Source organism: Ambystoma mexicanum, chromosome 8 (genome assembly GCF_040938575.1).
Source record: "Ambystoma mexicanum isolate Mex_15411 chromosome 8, UKY_AmexF1_1, whole genome shotgun sequence".
NCBI lineage: Eukaryota > Metazoa > Chordata > Amphibia > Caudata > Ambystomatidae > Ambystoma > Ambystoma mexicanum.
Window position 1 is genome coordinate 286,779,720 of NC_090929.1, and position 26,530 is coordinate 286,806,249.

Consider the following 26,530-nt stretch of genomic DNA (forward strand, 5'->3'; position numbering starts at 1 on the left):
TAACTTCTAGGTCACATCCCTTCTGCACGAGATCACAAGCATTCCCAGGCATGTTTGGGCTTTGTTGGGCAGCATCTCTGAGGAGTAACACTGGTCTCTAGGCCCAGCAGGCTCAGGACCCACGAATGGGGGCCCAATGAGGCCAAAACATGTCTGGGGATGCCTGTGGTCTCGTGCAAAAGTTTGGACTGGACTAGCCCCTTTTGGTATAGGGCCAAGCGTAATTTGTATATGGTCTTTCCCCTTTTGTAATGGCTTAGCAGGTAAAGAATGATGTCTGAAGGATCGTCTAGAGCAACGCCAGAGGTTAAGATTACTTCTAAACCTTCCAGCCATCACCTCTTTTGTTTTATTACAATATATGAGGGACACGTCCATGCAGACAGTAGTGCAAGCATGACCATTCTCTTCCTTCCCAAATCAGCAAAAAAGGCAGTAGAGGCAAGACATTCTCTCATAAGGCAGTATAAATACGACATTTTGCACATAAGGCAGTATAGGTGTGACCACATTGTTCACTGGCGATAATTCCAGTGAAGCAGTATAACGAATGCCACATTACGCAACATAGGTATGACACTTCAGTGCAAATAAGTAAAAAGCATAGGGTGGTGACAGAACTGTTAGGAGCAGGAAGAAGGATTATGCAAGGCACACGTGGCACAAAGGTCATTACGAAGGAGGGATGGTGTTGTGAGGAACCAGCATCAAGGGACTCTTCAAGGGATCGTGGCACAGTGCAACACTACCAGAAACAGGCAAGCGGGCTGTTAGAAATAGGCTGGGAATACCGCTAAGGAGGCTAGTGTTGGGCACAGAACACAAGGAAAAGGGGGGCAAAATAAGGGGCAGGAAACCTTGGGGAGAGTGTGGATGGACAGGCAAAAATGTATAGTGGCCAAGTGAGGGGGAAAAGAAACACATTCAAAGGAAATGGATAACACACGAGGAAGTGGGCACTGCTAGGACAAGTGAATTGACTGATAGGTACAAAAAAACAACTTAAACACAGTGAGTGGCAGAAAGAAGTCTGTCAAATCATTGCAGAAAAAAGAAAAAAGTTACTTACCATTTACTGATTTATCACAGTCTTTGTCCACTTATAAGAAAGGGACAATGTCTAACTAATTTTACTGACCCCTTGCAGGCCATATGCATTACACAAATGAAATGTGCTACACGACTGTTAATCTGTGCGTGTTTTAGGACATGTCAGTTCCAATACTGACAAATATACCGCAGTACAGAATGCAACTATTTGGCACTTCTGTGATGCCAGCCATCTCCCTCAATTTACAGAATTACTTCACAAAGCAGGTTGCAGATAGCATAGGATGCTGCAAGGCACACATCAAATCTTCCATCCCAGGCAGTATGGGAAAAAAAAAATTAAAAAATTAATAAAAAAAAAAAAATCACATTGACCTACCACCGACTCACTTCCATGTGAGGTTGACTAACTCGTCCCACTCAAAAGAAACCGGAGAAAACGAGAAGTACAAGAACAATGACAAGATAGAAGGAAAGAGTTACACAAAATATTTATTTTTGTAAAAGTACAACAAAGTCATCTATGTCTCATGTGAAAAAAAGAGATTATATGAAAAGAGCTAGGAGAGAGCATGCACTTGGTATGATCTATGGATAGGACTGAGGCCAAGACTTCAAGGCGCCAGCAGTTACCCAGCTCGTAACACAAAGCACCCCCTTTCACCCAACCAGAGTTCTCAAAAAAACTCAGTGCCTGCCGAAAGAACCACCACAGATGAGAAAACAGATCCTTCGACCGTGGAAAAAAAAATAGACGCCTCTGACTGCTGAAGCGTAGATTTAAAAAAAAAAAAAAAAAAAAAAAAAAAAAAAATATATATATATATATTTTTTTTTAACAGATTCTGTGGTCCTGGATAAGGATTCTTGTCTCTCATTGTCAACCATAACCCATACGGAGCCTTTGCGTAACTGTAAGTCACAGTGTCGGCCCGTTCCATTCTGGGCAGTAGGGTTTCAAAACCGATGCCATAGCCATCGGTCATCTATCGCCTCAATTGTCGTGCTTTTTTTGCATTTAAGCATCTGCTAATAAATCTTTGGATATGCGCTAAGGCATCAAAGAGAGAAACCAGAAGGCTTCTTCACCATCTCATTAAAATAACTACTATTTTTACAGAAAAATATATACCCAACTAAAGCCTAGTGATAGTCTATAGGCTCTCCATGACCAGAGATTTCTAATACAAACAAACATGGACTACATCCCTTCTATCCGGATACGCGGAAGTTGGCATGAATTTTCGGGTCGATATCACAGATCAGAGTCAATAGGCTCTTCAGCACCACCTCCTTGTTCTTTTGGAAGCTTTCATAGATCACGTGCATCTTCTGCACTGTGCCCTTGTCCACTTCTGTGCTGTAACTCCCATGGGATCCTAGAGCCTAGAGGGGTTACAAAAAAAAGGAAAACAAACAGGAAAACGTCAGGAACATTGTATTACAGGGGCCACACCATATGAAACAGATCTTGGACAAACAGAGCCTTTTTTGTTGTTGTGGATTTGGTAAGGTTGTAACTGCCCATAATTATTTTTATGGCTTCCCCAGAACGACACCCGAGCCGTGCTGGGAGTTACCGCAAACGTTATGTAATAACAAGGATATTTTCGCACTATTCAGGTGATGTAAATGTCCAAAAACGAAACTGCCAAAAGGGCAGCAGAGATCAGGCACACTTCACAGATGTGGTGAGAAATTCAGCTTCATATCGTTCTGGGCTATTTTTTATAACAAAATTGCCTCTGCAACCCACACACATTCAGCTTACTGCAAAAATAAATAAGAAACATCTCAATTTAACTATAAAACCAAATACTTGCTGTGCCCATCTTTGTTCAGCCTATGCCTCTGTACCCATAAATGCATATGGGCATGAAAAGTATTATGCTCTGTGTTTCAGGAATCGTTTCAGACTCCCTGGCCCTCTCTACTTCATCACTTACCCATTAACACTTAAACTATCACTTTATATGTCAGCGAAGAGGATCCAAATACCCTTGAACTCTACTACAGAGAACTGTATATGTCCAGAAAAGAGTGAGAAATGGAAAGTAAAGGGGCAACAATTTGCAGGACAAATGCAGGAGGGGGAAATTAGGGGAAAATAGAAAGCATTAAACATTGCCGTTTGGTTGCATACATGTGTTAATTCCCAGCGTGCAATAGTGTACACTGTGTGCCCACCAGTCCATGGTGACCATCAACCCATATTTTTAAAGACGTTCTTGGCATGGGGCCCCTGGCAGAGCAAGCGTTACTAACAAATAACAACCCAAACTGCAAAAAGTGGAAGAATTTCAAGCAAATCTTTTTATTTTATTTGTTTAAATCGCACAGCATCATCCGAGTGTTAATGCCACTGCCTGCATCCCTTGGAAGACAAGGTGGGTACTAAAGATTACACATGTCTAGGAGCCTAAGATCTATCTTAAATGGCTCGGACAGTTGAAAGTTCTTGTCTTTAGAAATTGATAGTTTGCTATCTTTCATGGATACTCCGTATCCAGCTACAACCCTATAATTATTTTGTTCTTTTGAGATCTTGAAGAGAAATGTTTGTTTGAATATTAATTAAAGGATAGTTCCGGGACTTTTTTTTTATTGTTCCTATGGTTCGGCCATGTGTTTTTAAGCATAAATCGGTAGATCGTAGAAAACTTTCCTATGGACCTTACCCGACTTTTCGTCCATTAACGCACTCGAAAACATCCGCCATTTTATGATAATCCTCTCACTTGCCGCATCGCCCTGGCTCACCTGCTTTTGCGGCACTAAATCAAATCCCCCGCCCCTGAGCCTGACATCAGCAGACGCGTACCGCCCATTTCCCGTTTCGTGTCAACAATCGCTGCGCCTCAGCTAATGAAGTGTCGCCATGGAAATGGCAGGACGCCTCTTTCCTCAATAAGTATAAACAGACCGTTTCACAACACACAGCAGCAGATTTTCGAATCCATTCCTCTGTCTGTGTTACTTTGAGTATTCTGTGACTCGTTTCTGTGCTCTGGTCAGCTACCTTCGTTGATTGTAGCCCGTGTGAACAGATACCAGTACCACCGCTATAAATTATTTTACTTTCTTTACCACATAATGGCTACAATAATGCCGTATATGTACGAGCCCGAGTACACCGAGGAAGAACTACTGGAAAGGCAAGCACGCGAAAACGATGGGGATTCGGACGGCAGTTGGGAGGACCAGTCAACGGATGAAGAGCCTGGACCATGTCGCATGGACGGCGTCTCCACCTGGTGCACGTGCAATCGGTGCGAGCTAATGCCAACTGAGGAGGAGAACTGCTGCTGCCGAGAAAACTCGGGATGCCTGGCCTACATTTCGGAAGGCGAGCAAAGTCTGCAGGAAGGCGAGCAAAGTCCGCAATGCATCACCGAGCTGCCAGAGTTCAGGGAAGCCTGCCTCTCACGGACCGTGTTGAGGATGATGATGGTGCTTATGCACGAACTTCGCGGCACTGTTCGTCCGCGTAATCCGAGTAACGAGTAAGTATACTCTGGTTGTGATGTCAGTGATGCCACTACTATGTCATGGTCGTCTCCCACATATAAAATTACATCTACATATCATATGCATGTAAAGTGGTTCCATATTGTGCATTTTCTAGATAGAATTTTTTTCAAAGCAGAATGACATTTTTTACCTGAATCGATAGTGATAAAGTTTTGTCATTTTAATACAGTTTGCATCTTTCATTTTCACAGGTGGTACAGGCTGGTGGCCTATCGTTGCTTCACTTGGTGGCTTCACGGGAGGCTCGGACACCGCGTTCGGAGAGTAATACCTGCCTGTGCGGTACTTGCCATTAGACAACATTTCCCCAGCGACAGTGGACAATACCGCGGATTTTCCCTGGATGTGCTGCAACCGCAAATTTACAATGTGTAATGTTTATTATTTATGTTCAATTGAAATTAAGATCCAAAATAAAACCCAATATATATTTTAACAATGGTTGTTTTGATTTGTCCAAGCGTTGGCAATAAAAGGAAGGCCGTTGTATTTTATTGATACAAAACATGGTTATAGGTAAATATGGTTGATCATAATAAATCATCCTTTTGGTCACCGGGTACAGAGATGACCCCCTCTGGCCCGTGCCGCCTTGCCACCACAGGCCAGCCTGCTGCTGACTAACTGCCTAGGCATCCAGGGTCTCCAGGGTGAACTGCACCCATATATTCTCCTGGGAGGGTGAGGTATTTATAAACTCACCCCCCTGCCTTCCATGTACTAGATCCTGCAGCCAGCCTCTTACATGCAGTTAGATGGCCTCTCCTTGGTGAGGCCCTGCGGCAAACAAGTCTTGTCTGCACGACCACCGCCCCAATCCACCCCCCGCCCTATCAAAGGCAGTTCGCACCGGGGTACTTGTGCAGGCAACTGGAGCAGTCAGGGAGCGATAAAGGCCAAGAGGTGCCAAAGACCATGTACACTTCAAAGTGGTCTATAGAGCATGGGTTGTTGTTCCCATGTCTACCTCCAGACCCCGTGTCTCCTGCCAAGCATCCCCCCTCACGCTGGACGGCCCCCTGCAATCCACATAATGCCACGACATATACACGTCATTCATTCACAAACACACCCCTGTTTCGAATTCTTTATAACCCACTTCATATTTCTAATGAGCACTTCTTTGCGCTTTGCTAGTCAACCCGTGAAGGTGCTGGTTATCTGCTCTTCGTCTCTGTGAACTTCCGTGACCACTTCGAGGAAACTCGTCAGATTGCAACCTGTGAACTGCTCCCTGTTCTACGACAAGAAACTACTCTGATCCCTGCATCTAACTGTTTGTTCGTCAAGGTAAGGCCATGTACCATAATCATTTTGCGTCCAATTTCTTTTCGTTCAAGACAGTACATGCAAGGAACTAGTCACATGTTCTGAGTTTACATTGGTATTCATAGAGAATTGTTGATCTTTTCTTTTCAGAACTTTCCACAATGCCTGCCTGTTCCATTGGCGGTTGTCCTTCGAAGACCCATAATAAATCAGAATGTACTATAATGCATGTTTTCCCTAAGACAATAGATCAGATAAGAGAATGGGTCCGATATTGCGGATATCCACCGTCTGAGCTTGAAAGTAGAGTCCTAGAGGTCTTTGCGGACAAGAGGGGTGATCGATACCGCATCTGCAGCAGGCACTTTACCTCTGACATGTACTCCACATCATTGCTAATAAAGAAGAACACACCGCGAGCGAGGTGAAAATTGCTCTCAACCGCTATTCCCACTCTATTCGTCCACATCCCTACACTGGTGAGTCAAGTTTACGTATTTATCTCTTGGCCTTGCGGTAGTGTGTAGCATTAGCTAACAATAATTTCCCCATTTATGTATCCACTCAATATGTAGGCGGAAGATTCTCCATCCGTGTCATTATTGCAGTCATCAGCCACTTCAAGCGCCTATCGGGTAATCTTACTTGGCTATTCTGCCACTGACTTGTTTTAGGCATGTAAATCAATAGTTTTAATTTATCGTGTAATTATGTTACCTAATGGTACACCCTTGTACTCGTCCTCTAGTCTTTGTTTTCAGTTATAATTATTGTTATCCAAAATAACGCAAGTACTGTCTTTCAGGGAGATGCTGAGGAGTCCAACGTATTGACGACTACCGTTGATGTCACTCAGATGCTCGAGGTACGTTTCAGGACAGTTCCGTCGCCCTCCTATGTGTCTTCTTTTTTCAATTTTGTGTTCATTACTAATGAAAGTCCTATGTTTCAGGGAGTCGATGGAGCATTAGTCCAAGAAGAAGGGGGAGCATGCAGTTACGGGTCGGCGCAACAGCTTGCAGAAGTGTGCACCGCAGTTACATCGTCCCTTGATGTTCTTATGCATTTCGAGGTATGGATACTGACAGTTCGATCAAGCGAAATCATATGACGTGATTACATCCGCTATACTTCCTTCTTTATTAACGCTAGTACTATGTTTCAGGGAGATGACGGAGCTTCTTCTACAAGAACATCACCCCTAGTAGTTGATGCAGATCTCTGGGTGGTGACACTTCCAACGATCAAGCAAATCGAATCATATTTACATATCCATTATTTATTTTAGACAACTGATCATTTGTGCAGGTCTATTTAGATGAGCCGTTCACGCCTGCACAAAGTTTCTGTTCTTTTTATCAAAATAGAAAACCATACTAATGCAATTACTGTGTTTCAGGGAGTCACTGAAGCATCATCTTCAATAATATCATCAATGGAAGTCTATGAGGAGCCCGAGGTATGGATCTTGACAGTTCCATCTAACTAGATCAACAATGCGTGAATAATTGTCGTTTGAATGTTCTACACAAAGCGTTCATTCGTGTTTTGCTATTGAGATGTACGTGGGTATTGGTCCCCAAGTACATTTTGTGTTTTCAATATTATTATACATACTAATGAAAGTTCTATGTTTCAGGGAGTCGATGGAGCGTCAGTGCGTGATGGATGTGCTTATCATGAAAATGTAGTCGTTGCAGCGCAAGAGGAAGTGGAGACATGCACACACGAGTCGGAGCAACAGCGTCCTGATGTTGAAGTTCGAGGCAAGAAAGTTTCAAAGAAAAGAAAGCAAAAGAAGGTTAGTGTCCTGGTCACTATATTATGTTGTTTTTCACTGTTAATAGTTCAATACTGTAAGTTGTGTTTAAACTGAACATCCCTTTTCCAATCTGTCCTCTAGTTGCGAGTGGGTGTACGAACTAGATCTACACAGACAGTGAAGCGAACGAGAGATGTTGCTTGTCAAACCTTTTGGCAGGGACTTGAGACTGGAGATGCATCGTGCCAATGGGAAGAATATGAAGTGATTGACAACGGAGCTATACCACCACCAGCCATTGATAGTGAATGTCCTCCTGGTAGTTCGGATGCAGTTGTAGATAAATTCACAGAATCCACACCCGCAAAAACTAAGACCGCGAGAAAGTTGAAGAAATTGTCCTATTCACCCATTGCCGGAGAAGGAACAGATGTTGCAATGGAAGAGAATGAAGTGGACTACAATGAAACACCTTCAATATCACTGAACATAGCGGAAGACGATATCAGAGATTCTACCTTTCATGTGAGTGACATGTCCTCAACGTTACAGGCCGAACCAGCTGGGATGCAGAGTGACACTATAAGGAAAGAGGCCAAATTCATTGTATTCGATAGTTGTTTGATTGATATAATTATTCGGTTGAAATGTGGGCATTCGGTAGGTGGGGAAGTATGTGGGGAGCCATTGATTAATGTGACTCGTGCAATTCGAGGCACTAACCTTAAAATACATGCCACCTATACAAAATATCATCCTTTCTCATGGTCTGCACAACCCATGCTGGGACAACTGCCAGCAGGCAATCTACTTTGTGCAGCGGCTGCACTTTTTAGTGGTTCAAGTTTTAAAAAATTAGAGTCTTTCTTTCAGTTTGTGGGAATCCGTTTCATTGCGAAAACTCAGTTCTACAAATACCAAACCGATTATCTATTTCCAGCCATTAGCGAAGCTTGGAGAATGGAAAAAATGTCTATTGATAGTACATTCGCGGGCAAACGGTTCAGGCTAGCCGGTGATGGACAGTGCGACAGCCCAGGATTTTCAGCCAAGTACTGCACCTACCACTTTCAGGACATGGAAAGTAAGAAAATTGTGAGTTCGGTGGTTGTGCAGGTGTCACAAAGTACATCCTCAGTGGCCATGGAGAAAGTTGGCTTTGTAGCATCATTGCAAGAACTACAATCGCGGGGAATGGTGATCGACCTGATAGCCACGGACAGACACGTTTCAATTGCCAAGACAATGAGAGAAGAGTACAAAAATATAAATCACCAATTTGACGTTTGGCATCTTGCAAAAACAATCAATAAAAAAATGTCGGCTGCAGCTAAAAAAAAAGATATGCAAGGTATTTCACAGTGGTCCAAGTCAATCAGCAACCATCTTTGGTGGAGCTCAAAAACATGTGGAGGGTCGTTGGAAATTCTACTGGAAAAATGGCGGTCAGTAATGCCACACTGCACAAACGTTCATCGTTGGAACACAAACCAACATTTCCACAATTGTGAACATGGCCATTTGTCCACAGAGGAGGCACGGAAGAAGAAGTGGTTGATTCCTTCATCACCCACTCACAAAGCCATTGAAAAGATTGTATTTGATAAAACTATAACAAGAGATTTGAGGGGACTCACGGAATTCTGCCACACAGGAGATTTGGAGGTGTTCCACAATATGTGCCTAAAGTACAGGCCAAAACGATTGCATTTTGGCATGGAGGGCATGATAAATCGGACTCTTCTAGCGGTCTTGGCACATAACCATAACGTTGGACGTCAACAAAGTAGGACGACCGGAACTTTAGGGACGCTTCGCTACAATAAGGCCTTCACTAAAAGAAGTAAACAATGGGTGATCAAACCAGTGTTTGAGGATATGCAATATGAGTTTATTGAGAGACTTATTGTTGACGTCCTAGATAGGCACATAAATGGAGTTGTGAACGAACCTGTGCAGGTGACAACTGCATTGCCACCCAACATTGCCTCTGTTCCATGTCCACCTAAAGAAGAGCTCATTGAGAAATACACATCACGGTTTAAATGATTGTAATTTGATTGTCTGTTCTCTCGAGTCTCCTCATGTCGCAGGCCCATTGAATATGTTTATATATCCAACCTTGTTCATTTGCGCATTAAATTAAACCAAAAAGTAATATAAATTATTTTTCCAAAAATATAGAATGTCTCCGTATTTATGGTTCTGTGGGGCAGCAAAGCAAGCAGACAAAATGCAAAGATGGAGTGTAAATTTCAAGTCCTGTAAAACGGCCGTACACTGAATTTAGCTAACTAGGAATGTGTGTTCGTTCAAAGTGAAGGTCAGCTGCTTTGATTTTTTCTCGAGTGCCAGAATGGCCCACGACTCAGTATAAGGTTCTATTGTTATTTGACCTTGACAGGCCGGGACCACGTAAGAAACGATAATGAATATAATTTCAGAAACGGAAGCCATTTCATGTTCGTTCATTAGAAGAAATAAAACGTCGGCATAGAAGGAGTGGTATTTCGGGGCTGCCCTACGCACAGACACAATGGAAAATGCAAATATAATGTAAGTAACTCTTTAGATGAGTTTATACCGCAATTTAATTACTATAAAGTAGCTTTAAAGACGGGTTAAGTTGTACTTGTTCATTCTATGTGGCATATTGTTTTGTACCGCGCACTATCTTGGGGAGAACCGTCTCCTTTTACGGAAGCACCTCCAAACCTTCCTCTTTGCTTCTGCTTTCTCTCCCTCTCCCCTGCTACAACTTGTCCACTGTCTGCGACCTCGGTCCTGGGCCCTTCCACTCTCCACCTGCACTCCCTGTCAACCCCTGCACTGGGGGACTGTCTCAGTATCCTACAGCCCCCCTTGACGTATAAAACCCAGTTGCACTGTCCTAGCTATGAAATAATTTCCAGACCTAATATATAAAATGAATAATTTTAATAAAGATCTGATGGTGAGACTAATTTCCTTTTTTTATGTTTTTCAAATAGATACATCGTCCATTATTGTCTGTGTCACGAGTACCAGACACCGGCGGATGGCTTCTATAATCGCCAGTTGCTTCTCCGCGTGAACAACGTTAGCACCCTGACCATTTTGTGGGACGATCGCCAAGTACAAGTATGCCCTTACGCGGTACTAACGGCTAGATGCAACATACAGACCGTTGTGGTGCCCTAGTGCCTCGTTGTTGGAATAGCCATGCGATTATCAGTGCGACCGAAGAGCTTATTTTATCGTAAACCAACACCCTGTCTACTGCACACGAACATCGCTTGCCTCAAGACGAAATATTTTGGATCGAGAGCAAATAAAAATGCAAATCGCTGAATATTCTCAAAACATTTGATGTCAAATAAATGTACTTTGCCAAATGTACAATCTTGCCGTTTGCTTTTAAACCACTGTTTCATATTCCGAATTGTGGCGCTGTATTATGAGATGATCTAAGACCCTGTGTACAGCAAAGGAACATTGTGTGCCTCGAAACGAACTTTTTGGAACGTGAGCAAATAAAAATGCTAATCGCTGAATATTCTCAAAACATTTGATGTCAAATAAATGTACTTTACCAAATTTACAATCTTGCGGTTTAATTTAAAAGCACAGTTTCATATTCCCAATTGTGGCGCGCTGTGTTGTTTGAGCTCATCTGTGTTGATTTCCTGGTTCTGTGTGGAGTCGCGTAGAAGACGCCTGGGCGCGTTTGCCTACGCAGCTCAGTCACGTCACGGATAGAGGCGGGGAATATGAATGTTTTGATCAAGTCTGTTTCAGGGGCGGGGGATTTGATTTAGTGCCGCAAAAGCAGGTGAGCCAGGGCGATGCGGCAAGTGAGAGGATTATCATAAAATGGCGGATGTTTTCGAGTGCGTTAATGGACGAAAAGTCGGGTAAGGTCCATAGGAAAGTTTTCTACGATCTACCGATTTATGCTTAAAAACACATGGCCGAACCATAGGAACAATAAAAAAAAAGTCCCGGAACTATCCTTTAATAACAAAACATCTTCTTTTGCTATGTTTAGAATGTTTCTATTTCCTCTGCAAATTGAAAGTAACAATTCACCTTAATTCACATTCTTACAACTCCCAGTTTTTGTTCCTTCTATTTCACTGTGCAGAACTGCATTTTGTTAACTGTTGCCAATCCGACCCATCCCAACAGTGCCCTTCAAACTTAAAATACTAGACAGAGTAGCTCATTGCCATATTTGGAAGCTAACAACCTCTTTGGCCTTCGAAAATCAGCTTCGGCCCCAGACATGGGACGGAGACAGCACTACTGGATCTGAAAATTCAAATGGATGAGCTCAGACAAACACAAATGAGCCTTGCTCCTCCTACTTGACCTTTCTGCAGCGTGTGATCTGGTCAATCATAACATACTTTGTAAACATCTAGCCACAGCGACACACTTCTCTCCGAAGATCATTCAAGGGATACAATCCTTCCTGATGGACAGAACAATGAGGTTTCTCACCGACTGCAGCAGCACAGCCTAGCCCGGTCACCTGTGGTGTACCACAAGGATCTTGTGTCTCTCCGACACCAACATATTTACAAAACCCTTATTCGGCCACCTGGATGACTTGGGTGTCACCTACAGTAACTATGCAGATGACACCCAAATCCTCATCCCCATCTCTGGATCACATGACATCGACTCAGCTTCTCTCAACATCATCTACCAAACTATCCAAACCTGGATGGTCCACCACGGGTTTTGTTTGAACGACAAAAAGACGGAACTCCTCCTCTTACGGTCTGAACTCTGCATTAACAATCTGGATGAAGCCTTTAAGGCCTTCAATATCGACGGCAACATTATAAAGGTGTCCAAAGAAGTAAAAACCCTATGGTTCTACCTAGACTCAGCACTTGCACTAACTAGGCAAGTCAACACCACAGCTTCAGCAGCAGCCTATACTTGCTAATTGATCAATGCCTGCAGATTATTTCTGTCCTCTGACAGTTACAGTACACTAGCTAGAGCACTCATCAGGTTTAGATTGGACTACTGTAATGCCCTCTATGCAGGTCCCAAAAATCACAATATAAAATAACTACAGGCGATACAAAACAATGCCCTCACAGCAGCTCTAAACATACCAAAAACGCCCATATCGCCATGTTAAAAAGGAACACTCATTGGCTTCCTTTGCAAGAGCGTATAGCCTTCCAAACTCTCACTATCACACACAAATGCCTACACAAATCAGCTCCCACTTACTTAGCAAAGTCTCTAGAACACAATCTAACAGGCATACCCGATCTGCACATAAGCACTTACTTTCTATACCGTGATCGCAGACTACAGAAAGCCAGAGGGAGTAGTTTCCCAGCAACAGCCGCTAGACTTTGGAACACTCTTCCAGTCAATCTAAGGTCTCAAGACTCCTTCTGGAACTTCAGAAAACAACTGAAAACCTGGCTTTTCACACCTGAGTCATAAGTCATGTCCTGTCCACCAGCTTACTCCCTAGCTATATTTGCAACCCCCTTGTCTAGGTTTACGTAACAGATCTACCTGTATTCTCTCACTTTCTGCCTAGCATATGTGTAAATATATAACTATGTATCAATTCTTATGTGTAATCATGTAACTACTGTACTAACCATTGTCAAGGACAGCACCCAGATGCCTCAGGATTCGGTGCGCTATACAAATTGCAAAATAATAAATAAATCAATCAGAGTTTAATATGCATTGAGCCAGACTAAGCAGCTCAATATATAAGCATCTCATCTCATTTTGTAACAAGTCCTGGCAACAGAATGTTAGACCCTGCTTCTGTGGGAGATCTGATGGGCTAAGAAATGTATTATTTATGTTTTCTTCACCCAGGATACTCTATGACCAACTCTCTCGTTCACCTGCTCAGGTGATAGGAGTGTTCAGAGGAACTTTTTCATCTAATAAATCGAAGCGAACAGTTGGTTTCCCCAGTCTACTCAGAAGAGACACTACAATGAATCATATGGCAATTAGTTGGGTACCTCTCCATTCCTAGTCTATACTTACTCTTAAAACGTCCCCTTCAAGCACTTGGAGGACTGCTACTCAGATGCGCAACCACATAAAATTTTGCTCTAGTATTCAATCCAAGAATGTTGTTGCTGCAAGGTTTACCAATCCAGACCCAGAGTCCCTCAATGAGCCTAACAAAACGTAAGACAAGGTATTGGTTCAACCACTGTGCATCGACCATTAATCAATCCTAGCCTTAATCTCCAGTCTCATCAATTAGGTATTGATATTAAGGTATTGATATTATTTCCAATTCTCGCAAATGAGAGATTTTCAATAGAATCTTCACATTCAGAACTGTATTTAATTTCAATCAGGGATTAGTCTGCTCCTGCCAACACGTGTTTCGACCTTGCAGAACACAGGTCTTCTTCAGGTCCAATATATTACCTTTCTTCTAAATTAGTGTTTTCATAGAATAATGTAATGATGTGCAGCAGCTCATTTTTTTCACCTCATTGACGCTTCGTTACCTATATTCTGCTTCTAATAGCGTATTGAAGTTGCCTGCAGTGGTCTGCTCCATACACTAAATTTAGAAGAAAGGTGATTTAGTGGCCCTGAAGAAGACCTGTGTTCTGTAAGGATAGGATTAATGGTCTATGCACAGTGGTTGAACCAATACCTTCTTATATTCTCTCCAGATTAACTCTTACTGCAATGAATTGCCACTTCTTTGCAGAGGCTATACATTCTTCACTAAAGTTGTTTCTCATTTCCAATCCTCGAAGAGTGGGGGAGTAAAAACTAATTATCACCACAACCCTCTTCCTTGTTGAATTCTGTATTCCTTAACAAAAACTCTTCTCCTTGTGCATAAAAGGGCCACACTCTCCTACCCATCTCCTATTTTCTTTCTGTCGTCAATGCAGTCATTGGAGGAGCCTTCTGGGCATGTTTCTACCCCAATGGCTTTTTGACAGTAGTCCCCACACTGCTGGCCTTTGGGGGAAAACTGAGGATGGATCCCAGCACCCTGCTGGGCAATGGAATTGTGGAACCCCAATAGACACCATCTGGGTATGTATGCGCACCCCGGGGCATGCACAGGGTTAGGCTGACAGGGAGGGTGGGCCTGCAGGACTCAGGCAGCAGCTGAGCGGCAAAGGTGTGTTCCTGCCGGAATCACTGACAGCCCAGGATGCTGGTGGTTGCAGGAGAGAAAGGGCATGCTGTCTGTGAGGTTGTTAGGTTGCGAGTACCGGAGGCTACAGTGTCTGGTTGCTAGGTAACGAGCACCAAATACTTTTTCAGAAATGCAGGAGGAGGCACTACAGTGGTAGCCCGACGCCTCTGTATGTGGTGGTGTTGTGCCTCCAGGCCCTATGGGGAAGCATTTTGAGTGACGAAAAGAAAAGGGCAGTGCATTCTACCACCTACACCTCGTCTTTACTGCACACTAAGAGGAACTCAAAAATCCAAGAAGGACATTCAAATTAAATAACCAGTTAAAGGGGCTTTACAGGAAATACATTTCAGCCTTTTTGGGGAGGTCTAATATAGCCACAGTGAAGGTAGCTATACTCTCCACTTTTTCAACCTCTTCTTTGGGTGGTTCAAGGAGACTGTCGAGCTGGAGTTGGCCTTTATTTCTGGCACCCCAAGAAGTGGGAGTGGAAGGACCCCGAAAAAGAAAAAAATACACGGTAAAGTGATTAAAGAAGCTGTAGCTGCCTATGGGTTAGGAGGATAAGTTAACTATGGATCTGGAGGGGGAGGAGGAATGACGGCACCCTGCTGTCCAGCTTAATGGGAAGGCCATCAATGGTGACGGAAGCAGCAGCAATACAGAAAAACACAGATTGGAAAATGGATGCTTCTTTGAAAAGAACTTTGCTGGGGACCGTTTATCCTTCTGGTCTTCAACAGCGGAGGTGTTGATTAATGACTTTCAAGGTCATATGACGGGACTGAGGTGGGATCCGACCGTTCAGAGTTAAATATTTGCATTTGCATGTAGCCTGAGATGCTGTCCGACCTTGCCTACGATGGGGTACTGACAGCAGCACTAATCATGAGAACAGCTTTTGCCTGATGGTAGATTCATGTCAGAAAACGGATAAGAGGTCTGGCACAAAATACTGTAGCTTTTCATCTTACATTCAAAAAGGGACTACGTTGTTTGGGGTAAAAAGTGAGAGTAGAAAGTTGACTGAGGCCACAAACAGGTCAAACACACTGGGACTCTTTGCAAAAAAGGCAAAGGTCAGGATCGCACCTTCAGGCCTTCACTACCAGTCAAGAAGAAACCAGCAAAGGTAACCAGCTCCTTACTACGACAGGATAACTGCTGGAGGGTGGCTCTTGTTCATTTTGCAGCAATGAAAGGCTTCCATGAGAGACACATAGGTCTTGGGTTGAGTGAGAAGAGAGTTTTAAAACTAGTGGTGACAGGAACAGAGGTGGCACTGCTGCCCAAAGACCCAGAGAATAGGGAACCTCTGTTTGACCAGCTTCAGGAGCTTCTCATGAAGGCAGCGATTTGCCTAGATCCACCAACGGAACCGGGACAGGGCTGCTAGTCAATCGTGTTCTTGGTGCCAAAGGCTTTGGGAAAATTCTGCTCGGTTGTGAGCCTAAAAGGAGTCAATAAGTTTGTCATGGTCATGAAATTCAAAATGAGGACTTTCCAGAGGATTATCCTTTTGACGGGTCAGGAAGGGGCTCAGTGGCTGCTCTGGGCCTGCTTGGTGCCTTCCATCATATTTCGATATTAACAAGGCATCGCTGCCACCTCTGTTTTGCAGTGGATCAAGATCACTTCCAATTCTGGGTGCTTAACTTCAGCCTTCGGTCAGCGCCTCAAGTCTTTAAAAATGTTTTAGCTCTTTTGGTAGCTTTTTCCACAATGGGGAGTTGGCCGTTTTCCTGTAACTTGATGACTGGCTGGTGCAGGGGAAATCATGTTAAGCTATTCTGGAGGGGATGTAAACCTGTAAGATGTTATCAAAGCATGGGTTCCTCTTGAATCATCAAAAGGATCATCTTGCCCAGATCCAGGTACATCACTACGTTGGAGCCGTCTTCAAAACAGGGTCAGGAGTGGTCCACCCACCAGAGGCCGCTATTTGACAGGATGTGCAGTGGCTGTGTAGTAGGAAGATTGTGCCCGTCAAGGACCGGCTCCGGTTCCATGGTTTGATGGCAGCATCAACATTTGTCACAACCAGGGCACGCCTGACCCTGTGCCTATTAATTTTCCATCTACAACAACGATAGACTGTGGCCTTGCGAGATTTTGTGCATAGTTCCCAGGACCATAAGGGTTATTGTGCTTCGATAACTGTCCCAGAGGGGTCCCCTAACTCTTCCTTTTCTGGTGATGATTACAACAGATGCCACTGCCCAGTGTTGCGGTTATGAGGCCGATGATCACTCGGTCTTTGGGCGGTGGAGGGGGGGTCCTCAGGGGTGGGGGGTGATCTCACAAGTGGAAAAGAAAGTTTCAATTGGACGGAGGTGATGGGTGATGGCAATCTTTTGTGCACTTCTGCCATTCTTCCTGCATGGGCACCATCAGTCCAGGCAGATAATAGCACAACCCTCACTGATGTCAACTTCCAGGGGCGTGGGCGGTGGGAGAGAAAGTACAGAGACACATTAAATGACCCGGTCAGAGTGGGCTTGGGAGATGGGGCTGTAGAATATATAGTCTCCTTAAGGGACTCGTACATTCAAAGAAATGACAATGTGGTGGAGACCATGTCAGTCGGGTTGTTCCACTATCCCAAAATTATGGTCTGGCTTCAGAAGCGTAACAGTGGTTGGTTTTCTTTGACTGACATTTTCTCTAGCCATAGACAATGCTTGTTGCCCTCTGTATTGCTCCCGGATTGGGCTCTCAGTGAGGGAAGAATGCTCTAGAAAACTCTTGGCTCGAGGGTTTTGTTCAAGTCTTTCCCCCCAGATGCACCGATAGTCAGGACAGTTCAGTAGATTAGGGGATACAAGTCAGAGGGGATTTTGGTCAAACCCTTCTGAGCACAACAGACGCAGTGCTCCTTTCTTCTGGGCTTAGCATTAGGAGTCCAGCTTGAGGGCATTGTCCTGCAGACTACAAACTGAAAATGAAATGAAAGACTAGGTTTCCCAGAAGATGTAGCTCATGCTCAGCACGATGCGCAATACCCTTCCACGCTTAAGGTTTAGTCTTGGAACTGGGCTTCATTGGGAGCTGGTGTGGCAGTAAAGAGGTGTTACCGTATTTCTACGGGAAGAAATAAGGCTGGGGTCGTCTCATTCTTCATTGCAGGCCCAATGAGGGGAAATTTGTGTATTCAGGGATGCCCAGGTGGGGGTCACAACTGCAGAGCCAGGTGGCCAGACTACTAATGGTCACTGGGGACTTTACTGCTATACTATGACCTATACTCCCTCTCTCACAAAGTCTGGAAGAACCACCAACCCTGGTCTTCCAATTGCAGACACCTACGTCAGAACAACTTCAAGACATATTGTCTCTGATATCCTCTTTTCTGTCCCCTCTCCAGATCTTTGGATACCTCATCTTATCTCTACTCTCTCTGCTCACACATCTTCACCCATTAAGGGTGGCACTAGATGGGAAGAACTCTTGGCGGAGGTCTCATCATCCAGGTGTATCATTAATGTCCATCATAATGGCACGATCTTGGCTCACGGTCCTCAACCCAACCTCCTCCTCTTTGACCGGCGCTCGGCGTCCCTCATCAACTTCCTTCCTACACCTGCTACTCTTTCCTCCGACTGTTGTACCATGTCCCTGCACCCTCCCCCCCCCAATTGGAGAACCTCCAAAGGCAGTTATCGGCTGCATCTGGCCATGTTTAATGCCTGCTCTGCTATCAAACACTCTGCCAACTTTTGCCTCCTCCTTGAAGACCTTGACCTAGATATCCTCGCTCTAACCGAGACGTGGTTCAAGGCCAGCTCAGTCACTGCTTTTGACTCCCTTCTCTCTGATGGCTACAAGATCCTCTCCAAGCCCCGCCCTAACCGTGCTGGGGTTGCCCTGATGCCTAAGTGGGTCCTTTCTTCCCTCATACCCACCCAGCCACACTCCTCCTTTGAGAGCCTTGTCTGCAAGCTGGTCATCTGTCCTACGTCCTCCCTAACCATCGACACCATCTACAGGCCACATGGCTCTAATACCCTGTTCCTTTTAGAATGGGCTGATTTCTCCCCACATCCACCTCTAAACTCATTCGCCTGCGCTACTTCAACATCCATTTTCAATCATCATTCACAGCGTCTACTCTCTTTTGTGATCTCTGCACCTCGCTCTCCCTCTCCATTCTCCTCTATGGTCCTACCCACTCAGCTTGACACACTCTCGATGCCTTGATCCACACTGATGTTTTCCTCTGCCCCCACTGACCCACCCACTCTCTTGGTCAAACCTCTCCCTCCTCTAGTAGCACCTGGGTCCTCGCTGCCACGATTCCGCACCTCGCCCAGCTCGGCCAACCTTGTTCACAAACATCCACCCGATGAAACCAGTGTCAGCTGGTGCCTTTGCATCCACCTTCACCCCCTTTGTCCCTCCACCGCAGACTCCACATCTGACTCTGCTCTCAGCAACCTCCATTTTGCCATCACCAACACTCTCAACATTCTTGCCCCAGTCACGAGGATCCGCCTGAAACATGTCACAAACTCCTGGTACAACTCTGAACTTGCAGCCCCAAAGACAATACAGACTTTCCATCCATTCCAAGGAAAGGGCCCACATCCAGGCACACATCTCTGGTGCTTACAACAACACGGCTGAACTCTTTAGAATCTGAAAGGAACTAGCCAACCCTTCAGCAGGCTCCACCTCAGCGCTTCCTTCTCAGGCCCTCTGCAATGCATTGGGCACTCACTTCACTGCAAAACCTCAGGACATCTGAGCACTCCCTCTTCCTTCTCCCACTCACATCCCTTTGTCACCGATGACCTCCCATCCTCCCTCTGCCTTTCTCTCCTATCACATCCAATGAGGTTACTAGAGCTGTCCGCTCTATGAAGGTCTCCTCCAAACAAAACAAGTCTCCCCCTGCTCTTACAGAACCATCAAGGACAATATTGGGTCGAGTGCCCCTGTACTTGCCGATTTCTGCAATCACTCTCTTGCTGCTGGATATTTCCCCTTCTGAAAAAAACCTTCTGCAGTCCCCTCATGTCCGGCTAACTACCGCCCCAACACCATCACTCCCTTCATTGGGAAACTCTTGGAGAAGCTGGTCTACCCCCAACTGGCCCAGCATGTTCAGCTTGTTGGATGCCTACACGGCCATCAATCTGGATTCCGATCATCCAGGGACACGGAAACTGCTCTCCAGAACATCCGTGAAGAACTGCTTGCATCCCTTGACTATAACTCTCCAGTGTTCTTATTTCACTTGATCTATCCTCTGCGTTTGATATGGTCAACCACTCCATCCTCATAAAACAGCTCCACGATACCATTGTTATCTCGGAGAGGGCACTGGACTGGCTGGCCTCCTTCCTCACTGACCGTCCATCCCAGGCACTTTCTCCTCTCCCACCTCTATCTCCACCTGTGGCGTTCCCATCAGCTCCAACCTCTCTCTCTGGCTCTTTACCAGCTTTCTTGCTCCGGTTGCACTCCTAATTTCCACTTTCTCCCCTTACTTCCAGTGTTATGCAGATGACACACAACTCTTCTTAAAACTTCCCTCTGAACCCCTCCTTACTTCCTCCATCATTCCTGACTGCCTATCTGCCATCCAGTCCTGGTGTGCCTCCAATGATCTCTGCCTTAACGCCAGGAAGACTGAGATCCTTCCCATTGGGACTCCCGCTCCCTCTTTCTTTCCTTCACTCTGACCACCCTCTATGGGCTCTCCCCCTTCTCCTTCATCTGAAGCCAGAAACCTTGGATCCATCTACTACTCCTCTTTCCTTCCTCCCTCACATCCAGGACCTTGCCAAGAAAGCCCACTTTCAACTCTACTTCCTCAAAGGAATCCTTCCTTTCCTCACTTCCCCCAGAAGCTCAATGTCTTCGAGACCTCTGGTACTTTATAGGCTGGACTACTGCAATAGCCTCTTCCTTAATCTACACCCTTCCGCTCTACGTCCCCTCCAGTTTATCCAGATTAGGGCTGCGAGAATTGGCCTCAAGCCCAGGGACTGCATTTCTCCAGCCCTAAAATCTTTCCACTGGTTCCCGGTAAGGATCAAATTGAAATCCCTCTGCATCATCCATAAGGCTTTTTGGGGCCGCGAACCACGCTATCTACAACTGGCACTCACCATTTCTTCCTCCAGATCTCTACGCGTCAAGCACTTCTCTACAGCAAGATGGTGGCGATCTCTTTTCTCAGCTGGCTCCCTCCTCAAATTCCAGAAACTGCTCGACTTTCCTTTTCACCATCCCCTTCACCATCTCCCTCCTTTGCTAAACCCCACAGTCACTGAGATTGATGACAAAGGCCCTTATGTGTCCTGCCCCCCCCCACCCCTTTGACTTTAGCCTCCGCCGACCACCAGCACTTGCATTTTGGCGCCCACTGGCATGTGCTGTCTCACCGGTCTGCACGTATTGTATTGGCAGCTGACCCCAATCACCAAGTGATCTCTACCAGGGCACTTAACAGCTGATTTCAACTTACACCTGTATGGGAGGATTGGTCCAAGAGACCCCCCCTCCCCTGCATCCTCTCCCCCAGTGAGGTCCATGGCTCGTCAGGGGTCCTTCCTGCCACCAGGGCCCAGGTGGTGGATGGGCCACTGGCTGAAGACATTGACCAAACCTGCTGAATTTAGCTAGGCCCTGGAAACCATTTTGTCTAATAAAGATGGTTTGAGCCCTGTGCACCGCAGCGCGGCCCCTACCCTTGGAGAGTTTCAATTATCCCTGTGGCCGCAGCTCTCTGGCGGATCCGCTGAGAGCCCGTTCCCACGAACAGACGGACATGAGCTAGTGTTAGATACCAACACTGTAACATTTCACCTTCCGCAGTGTATCGCTGTTTCCAGCATGACCCGGCCAGCAGGGCCTGGGTGGAAAAGAACTGTAAAACGGTCCCCTGACAAAAGCAGAATCCCCAAATACTAATGAGCAAACCACCTGTGGTGAAATTTCTCTCTCCACGGCCTCTCTGGCTAAAAACCTGTAAACTCCATAAAAATGGCAGAGTGTGTGTTTACATGACATTAGGGATGAAGCACCCATATCCCTGTAGCTATGCGCCAATAATAAAAGTGTCCCGGGGTTTTTTTGTGTTATGTGTTTCATCAAGAAGACTGCACCCCACGGTCCCGCGCCATAAATGAACTAATGCTGCTAGAGTGCAAAGGATGACAAATGTAACCATATTGAGAGCTCACGCAAGGGGTGCACGAAAATGCACAATATGTATGTCCAAGCTCACCATGTGCCACTGCCGCCAGTCTCATTGGCGGGCTGTTCCTGCGTGCTCCACCAACCTTACTACTACCTCACTTCCCGCGCATGTATAGGCATATAACAAAATGTTGTAGTTGTTAGAAACTTAGTGTATACGTAATATGCTCGAATTGGCCATATGGATGGCACTAGCAACGTCAAAAACGTGAGCTTTGAAAAGACTCAATGAGTATTGTATATTATATGAGTGTTTATGTCTCTTCCACCTAAAATATGCAACACACGAGGAAAATACCTTTGCGAGTACATGCAAGGCCATTCCCCCTTCCCCCCAGTGAAGCCTGCCAGACGGAAAAGCAGAGGCCTGTGGTGCCCTGCTCCACCTCCCCCAATCCGGCTGGAGCCGCTTCAAGCATTCACATTCCCCCGCAGCACCCAAGGCCACGGCCTGCCACCTGAATTATTTACAACCCAGCAGTAAACCCCGGCCTTAAAACACAGATCCAAAGGCGCCCTTTCTTAGGCTCCACGACCCACCGGCTCACCTTAGGTTAATGGCCCCTGTAAAATTAGGACACCCAATATTATGGCAACACTACAGGAACACATCCATAATGACTTCTAACAAGACATGATAACGCGGACCACTTGTCCCATGCCCTGAGACCCAACCCTGCGACCTATGATACCCGGTCAACAGGACGATGGTAACCATGTATTGATGTATCGCCACAAGACCCCCCCTCTAGGTGCATTCCTCCTGTGTTGCATTAACCTGTAGAATAACCTATTGGAAGATTTACCAGGGAAGATAATATTGCAATGTTGAATGACTGCGGTGTGCGTGGCCCTAGGGCAGAAAGTCAGGAAAGACATTCACCTCTGACACTGGTCACGGTTGGCACAACAACACCGTCCGGATGAGCCCAGCTGACCTGCCAGGCCCAGCCCAACCCATGAGGGTAACCAGTGACGTCCTCGAGCCGCGGCAAACCACATCGCAGCAGCACCTATAGCTAGTCGTCGCCACCCAATCCCCACTAACTTGTGCCCCCTATAGCATGTAGGTTCTTATGACGCTTTTTGTAAATATATACGCCTGTCTTTCCTATTGTCGGACAGAGCGTTTTCAGAGTTTGCAGAGTTCTTTGCATGCCCTATTCTGATCGATAAACTCCCATTTAAGCTCACCCGCACTTTGTCCTGGCCTTATTCCCATCCTGGGAGAGTCCATTATTGTCTCTCATTGTGGGGAGGATCGTGCTATCTGGGGACGCTTGCCTTCACTCCCTAGCACTTCCCTCTGTGGAACCCCTAGTACTTACCCACCCACCTCCCTAGTCCTCTCGCTCTCTCTGCACTTGCAAGTTCTGAATGCTCCCATGGCCTAGTAGGTCTGCCTCTTTCTTCTTGCCAATGTTATTATATTTGCCTCATATTCCCATGTTCCCGCCCTGGTGCCCTGTGGGCACTTTGAAACACAATTTACTTGATGTATAAGCACCTTACAAATGCACAATAAACAAGCCCAATACCTAGCATCATCCCCCCACCACCAAGTACACAAGCCCCATACCTAGCACCCTGCCTCCCCACCACCCAGAACACAGGCACCATACCTGGCATTCTGTCCCCCCATCACCTAAAACACAAGCCCTACTGCCATCCTGCCCCCGCTGCCCCATACCCGGCTCATGTTTTTTCCAAGACATCAGCCCAGAAGAGCATTCCTCTTATGTCCTATGCTGGCTTTCTCCACAGAGAGGCAGCAAGGACAGGAACCAAAACCCACACCTTCCTTCGCGGCAGGACGCACTTTTTGTAGGGGAGGCACGTGCCCCCTGACCCAACCCTGGAGATGCCACAGAGCCCATAAAGCTTTTTTAAAGTGCCTCACAACCCCCCCCCCCCAGAAATTTTTCGGGCAGCCCAACAGCTTGAAGACAACATTGCCCATCTGTGATTAAGAAACTTAGACCATGTGTCGGGCATTGTGAATCAACCCTTCTGGGTAGACTTGCATTAAGAGGGACCGTGCACTGAATCTTACCGCATCTTCCTTGGTTTTGAAATCTTTCTCTCGTTGCAAACGATACTGTTCGATTTCAGCCTGAGCTTCCTCTTTTGCCTGCTTCAGCCTCTTGTTCTTTCCTGTTCGGAAGAAAAGAAAAAAGTAGACTCAAAAACATGTATGAAAAACATGCAAATGAGTATCCCCAACAAGAATTTCCGAGAAAGTCATAACAGACAACCTAACAAAGATGTACACAGATTGACATACTATGAACACCACAAATTAAAAAGCAGGCACGAAAAATCAGGTAGCAATATACAACACGGTGACTGATATTTCTCTTACAATCGTTCTTCCACGTCTCTTACGAATTGGTCATCATCGACCACTGTTAACATGCTAGAATTCCTGGAAATTTCAAATGCATTTATTAATCATTGACTAGATAGGAGCCTCTTATTTTCCACCAGAGAATGCAATTTGGCAGCAGATGTGCCTCCCAGGAACAGGTCTTGTATCTACCACATTCACAGACACACCTCCCAATGGGACCTCTCCCTTTCCCCCCTTTTGACACCAGCTCAAAGATCTGTAGCCATGATTCCTCTAAGGATCACCGCACCTTTTGACCTACTCTAGAAATCGCATTAGGCCCCCCATGAATATTTATCTCCTCCATTTTAACATAATGTACCTTTTCCCCGCCCAACACCCAAGATAGTTCACCTTAACAATGTTCTAATTTTCTCATATGTCTGCCAAATCCGCATAACTTCCTATCCAATACCTTCTTTTGCCAATTATGATCTGACACCACACACAGGATTCGAGAATGTTTTTGAATCTTACTGCATGCACCTCAGATATTTTCATTTTATCCAAAACACAATCTACCGGTCAGTAAACTGTGGGGCTACTACCGCCGGTTCGCAAACTGGAGGGGGGGGGGGTCGGTGGATTACTTGTTCACTCCACAGCCCTCGTAAACCACAACAATGCATATCTTTCGCCCTTGGACGTTCTAATCCCGGGGTGAAACATACACACTGTTTAACCCTCAAAATGTTCCACTAATGCTTTTTTCACTGTGTACCAATTAGCTCCTCACGAGTTAATTCCCAAAAATGGGGACTTCATTATTGCCCCATTAATACCGATGGCTAACAATGTCTGGACTTATGGTACAAACGCCCCACCTATTTCTTTCCTCTTTCTTGCGCCCCTTCACAAAACGGGATGTTGCAACCAACCGAAACCCACGTCCGAGCTGCCCGTTTGTCTCCAGTCAGTGATGGGGTTGTTCATTCGCTTGCCTAGTCTAATACACTGAATCCAACGATGTTACTGCCACCCTTTAGCAGATCCCCGGCTTAGTCCGCACCTCCCACCCAGCACCGCTTCTCCTAAACCTCCTAAAGTCTCACTTTTCCGGGCATCTGAAATCTTCTCAGCCGCTCTCTTCTCCGCTTGCAGCAGCTGCTGGATACCCTGCGACTGGCTGGCCATGACGGAAAACTGGAGTTGCTACTATCGAAACCAGCAGAGAAACCCGAGACTGTCAGTGTCAACTGACAGCGGCTTCCGGTCACCTGACACACCCCATAGAGCGTCAGCTGACTTTCACTTCCGTCTTCTCTGAGCTCCCAGCCTTACTGAAACAAGCCGAGTGAAACAGAAGTAGGACAAAGCTGACAGAGCAGTAACTATGAATGGAGGTCTAAGATTCGCAGTTGGAGGCAACATTCAAGTCTTTCCAAGATGCAGAATGCGTCACAGTTAGCAATCGGGCAACCCTGGTGGTAGTTTGAAAAGCTGTGAAAACGCTCACTAGTAGTGCGACTTTCTAAGATTGAAGGTGAACATGGTTATTTGCCCTTTGCATCGATTTGTAAGAGAGGCTATGAAGCATATCTTTGTTTACACATGTATTTTGAACTTTTGTATAGTGTTTGTATCAGCAGCCAGTGCTTTAAGTGGGATACAAAATCGAGAAGGGGCTTTAATCAGACACGCCAACTTTCTGGAGCCACTGAAAGGGAGATGTCGCCAAATCTTGAGATTGCATTTTCCCATAGGATTGCATTGGGGATATACTTTATTTATTTAAATGTTTTTTTTATGACACACCTAATACCGTACCCGAGTTTGGTTTCTAAGCGAGGCTCCGGGAGTCAAACCTCTGTTGCTCTGTGTGATCTTGCTTCCAATACCAGCGCATTGCCCCTTTGCTATCCTAGTTATTTTAGGCAGGAGACAGTAAAAATAGCACTATTTTTCATGAAAAAATCGGGAGACTCCCACCTAAATTGAGAGGGTTGGCATGCATGTGTAATAACCCGGCGTGGCCTAAATGTTGGGTGTGGATTCTTGACGACACAAAAGGTTGCGAGTTGTGCCTAAATATTGTTGGGCGTGGCCCAAAGAGGGCCCTACCTGACCAACACATACCCTATGAGACTCTGCAAACCTGTACTTTAGGTCAATCAACATGGTTTTCGATAGTATTCTGTGCATGCAGTGTACATATTGTGAATTAATT

The 26,530-nt window shown here is 45.6% G+C and overlaps 1 protein-coding gene across 1 annotated transcript; it reads right to left on the bottom strand.

Moving 5' to 3' along the window:
* Positions 1-1,524: 1,524 nt before the first annotated feature.
* Positions 1,525-25,611, bottom strand: ATP6V1G1 (ATPase H+ transporting V1 subunit G1). The gene is made up of 3 exons (XM_069609682.1): positions 25,416-25,611; positions 24,028-24,128; positions 1,525-2,436 (listed from the first exon to the last, which is right to left on the bottom strand). Exons 1-3 carry the CDS (start codon positions 25,495-25,497, stop codon positions 2,263-2,265), a joined length of 357 nt encoding a protein of 118 aa, XP_069465783.1. The 5' UTR covers positions 25,498-25,611; the 3' UTR covers positions 1,525-2,262.
* Between the last annotated feature and the right edge of the window lie 919 nt (positions 25,612-26,530).

What these genes read in the sequence shown, in the direction of transcription:
- ATP6V1G1 (XM_069609682.1), bottom strand. Translation starts at nt 25,497, where the DNA reads ATGGCCAGCCAGTCGCAGGGTATCCAGCAGCTGCTGCAAGCGGAGAAG. An exon ending in GATTTCAGATGCCCGGAAAA is followed by an intron (nt 24,129 to 25,415) that starts GTGAGACTTTAG and finishes TCTTCCGAACAG; the next exon opens with GAAAGAACAAGAGGCTGAAG. An exon ending in TCAAAACCAAGGAAGATGCG is followed by an intron (nt 2,437 to 24,027) that starts GTAAGATTCAGT and finishes TAACCCCTCTAG; the next exon opens with GCTCTAGGATCCCATGGGAG.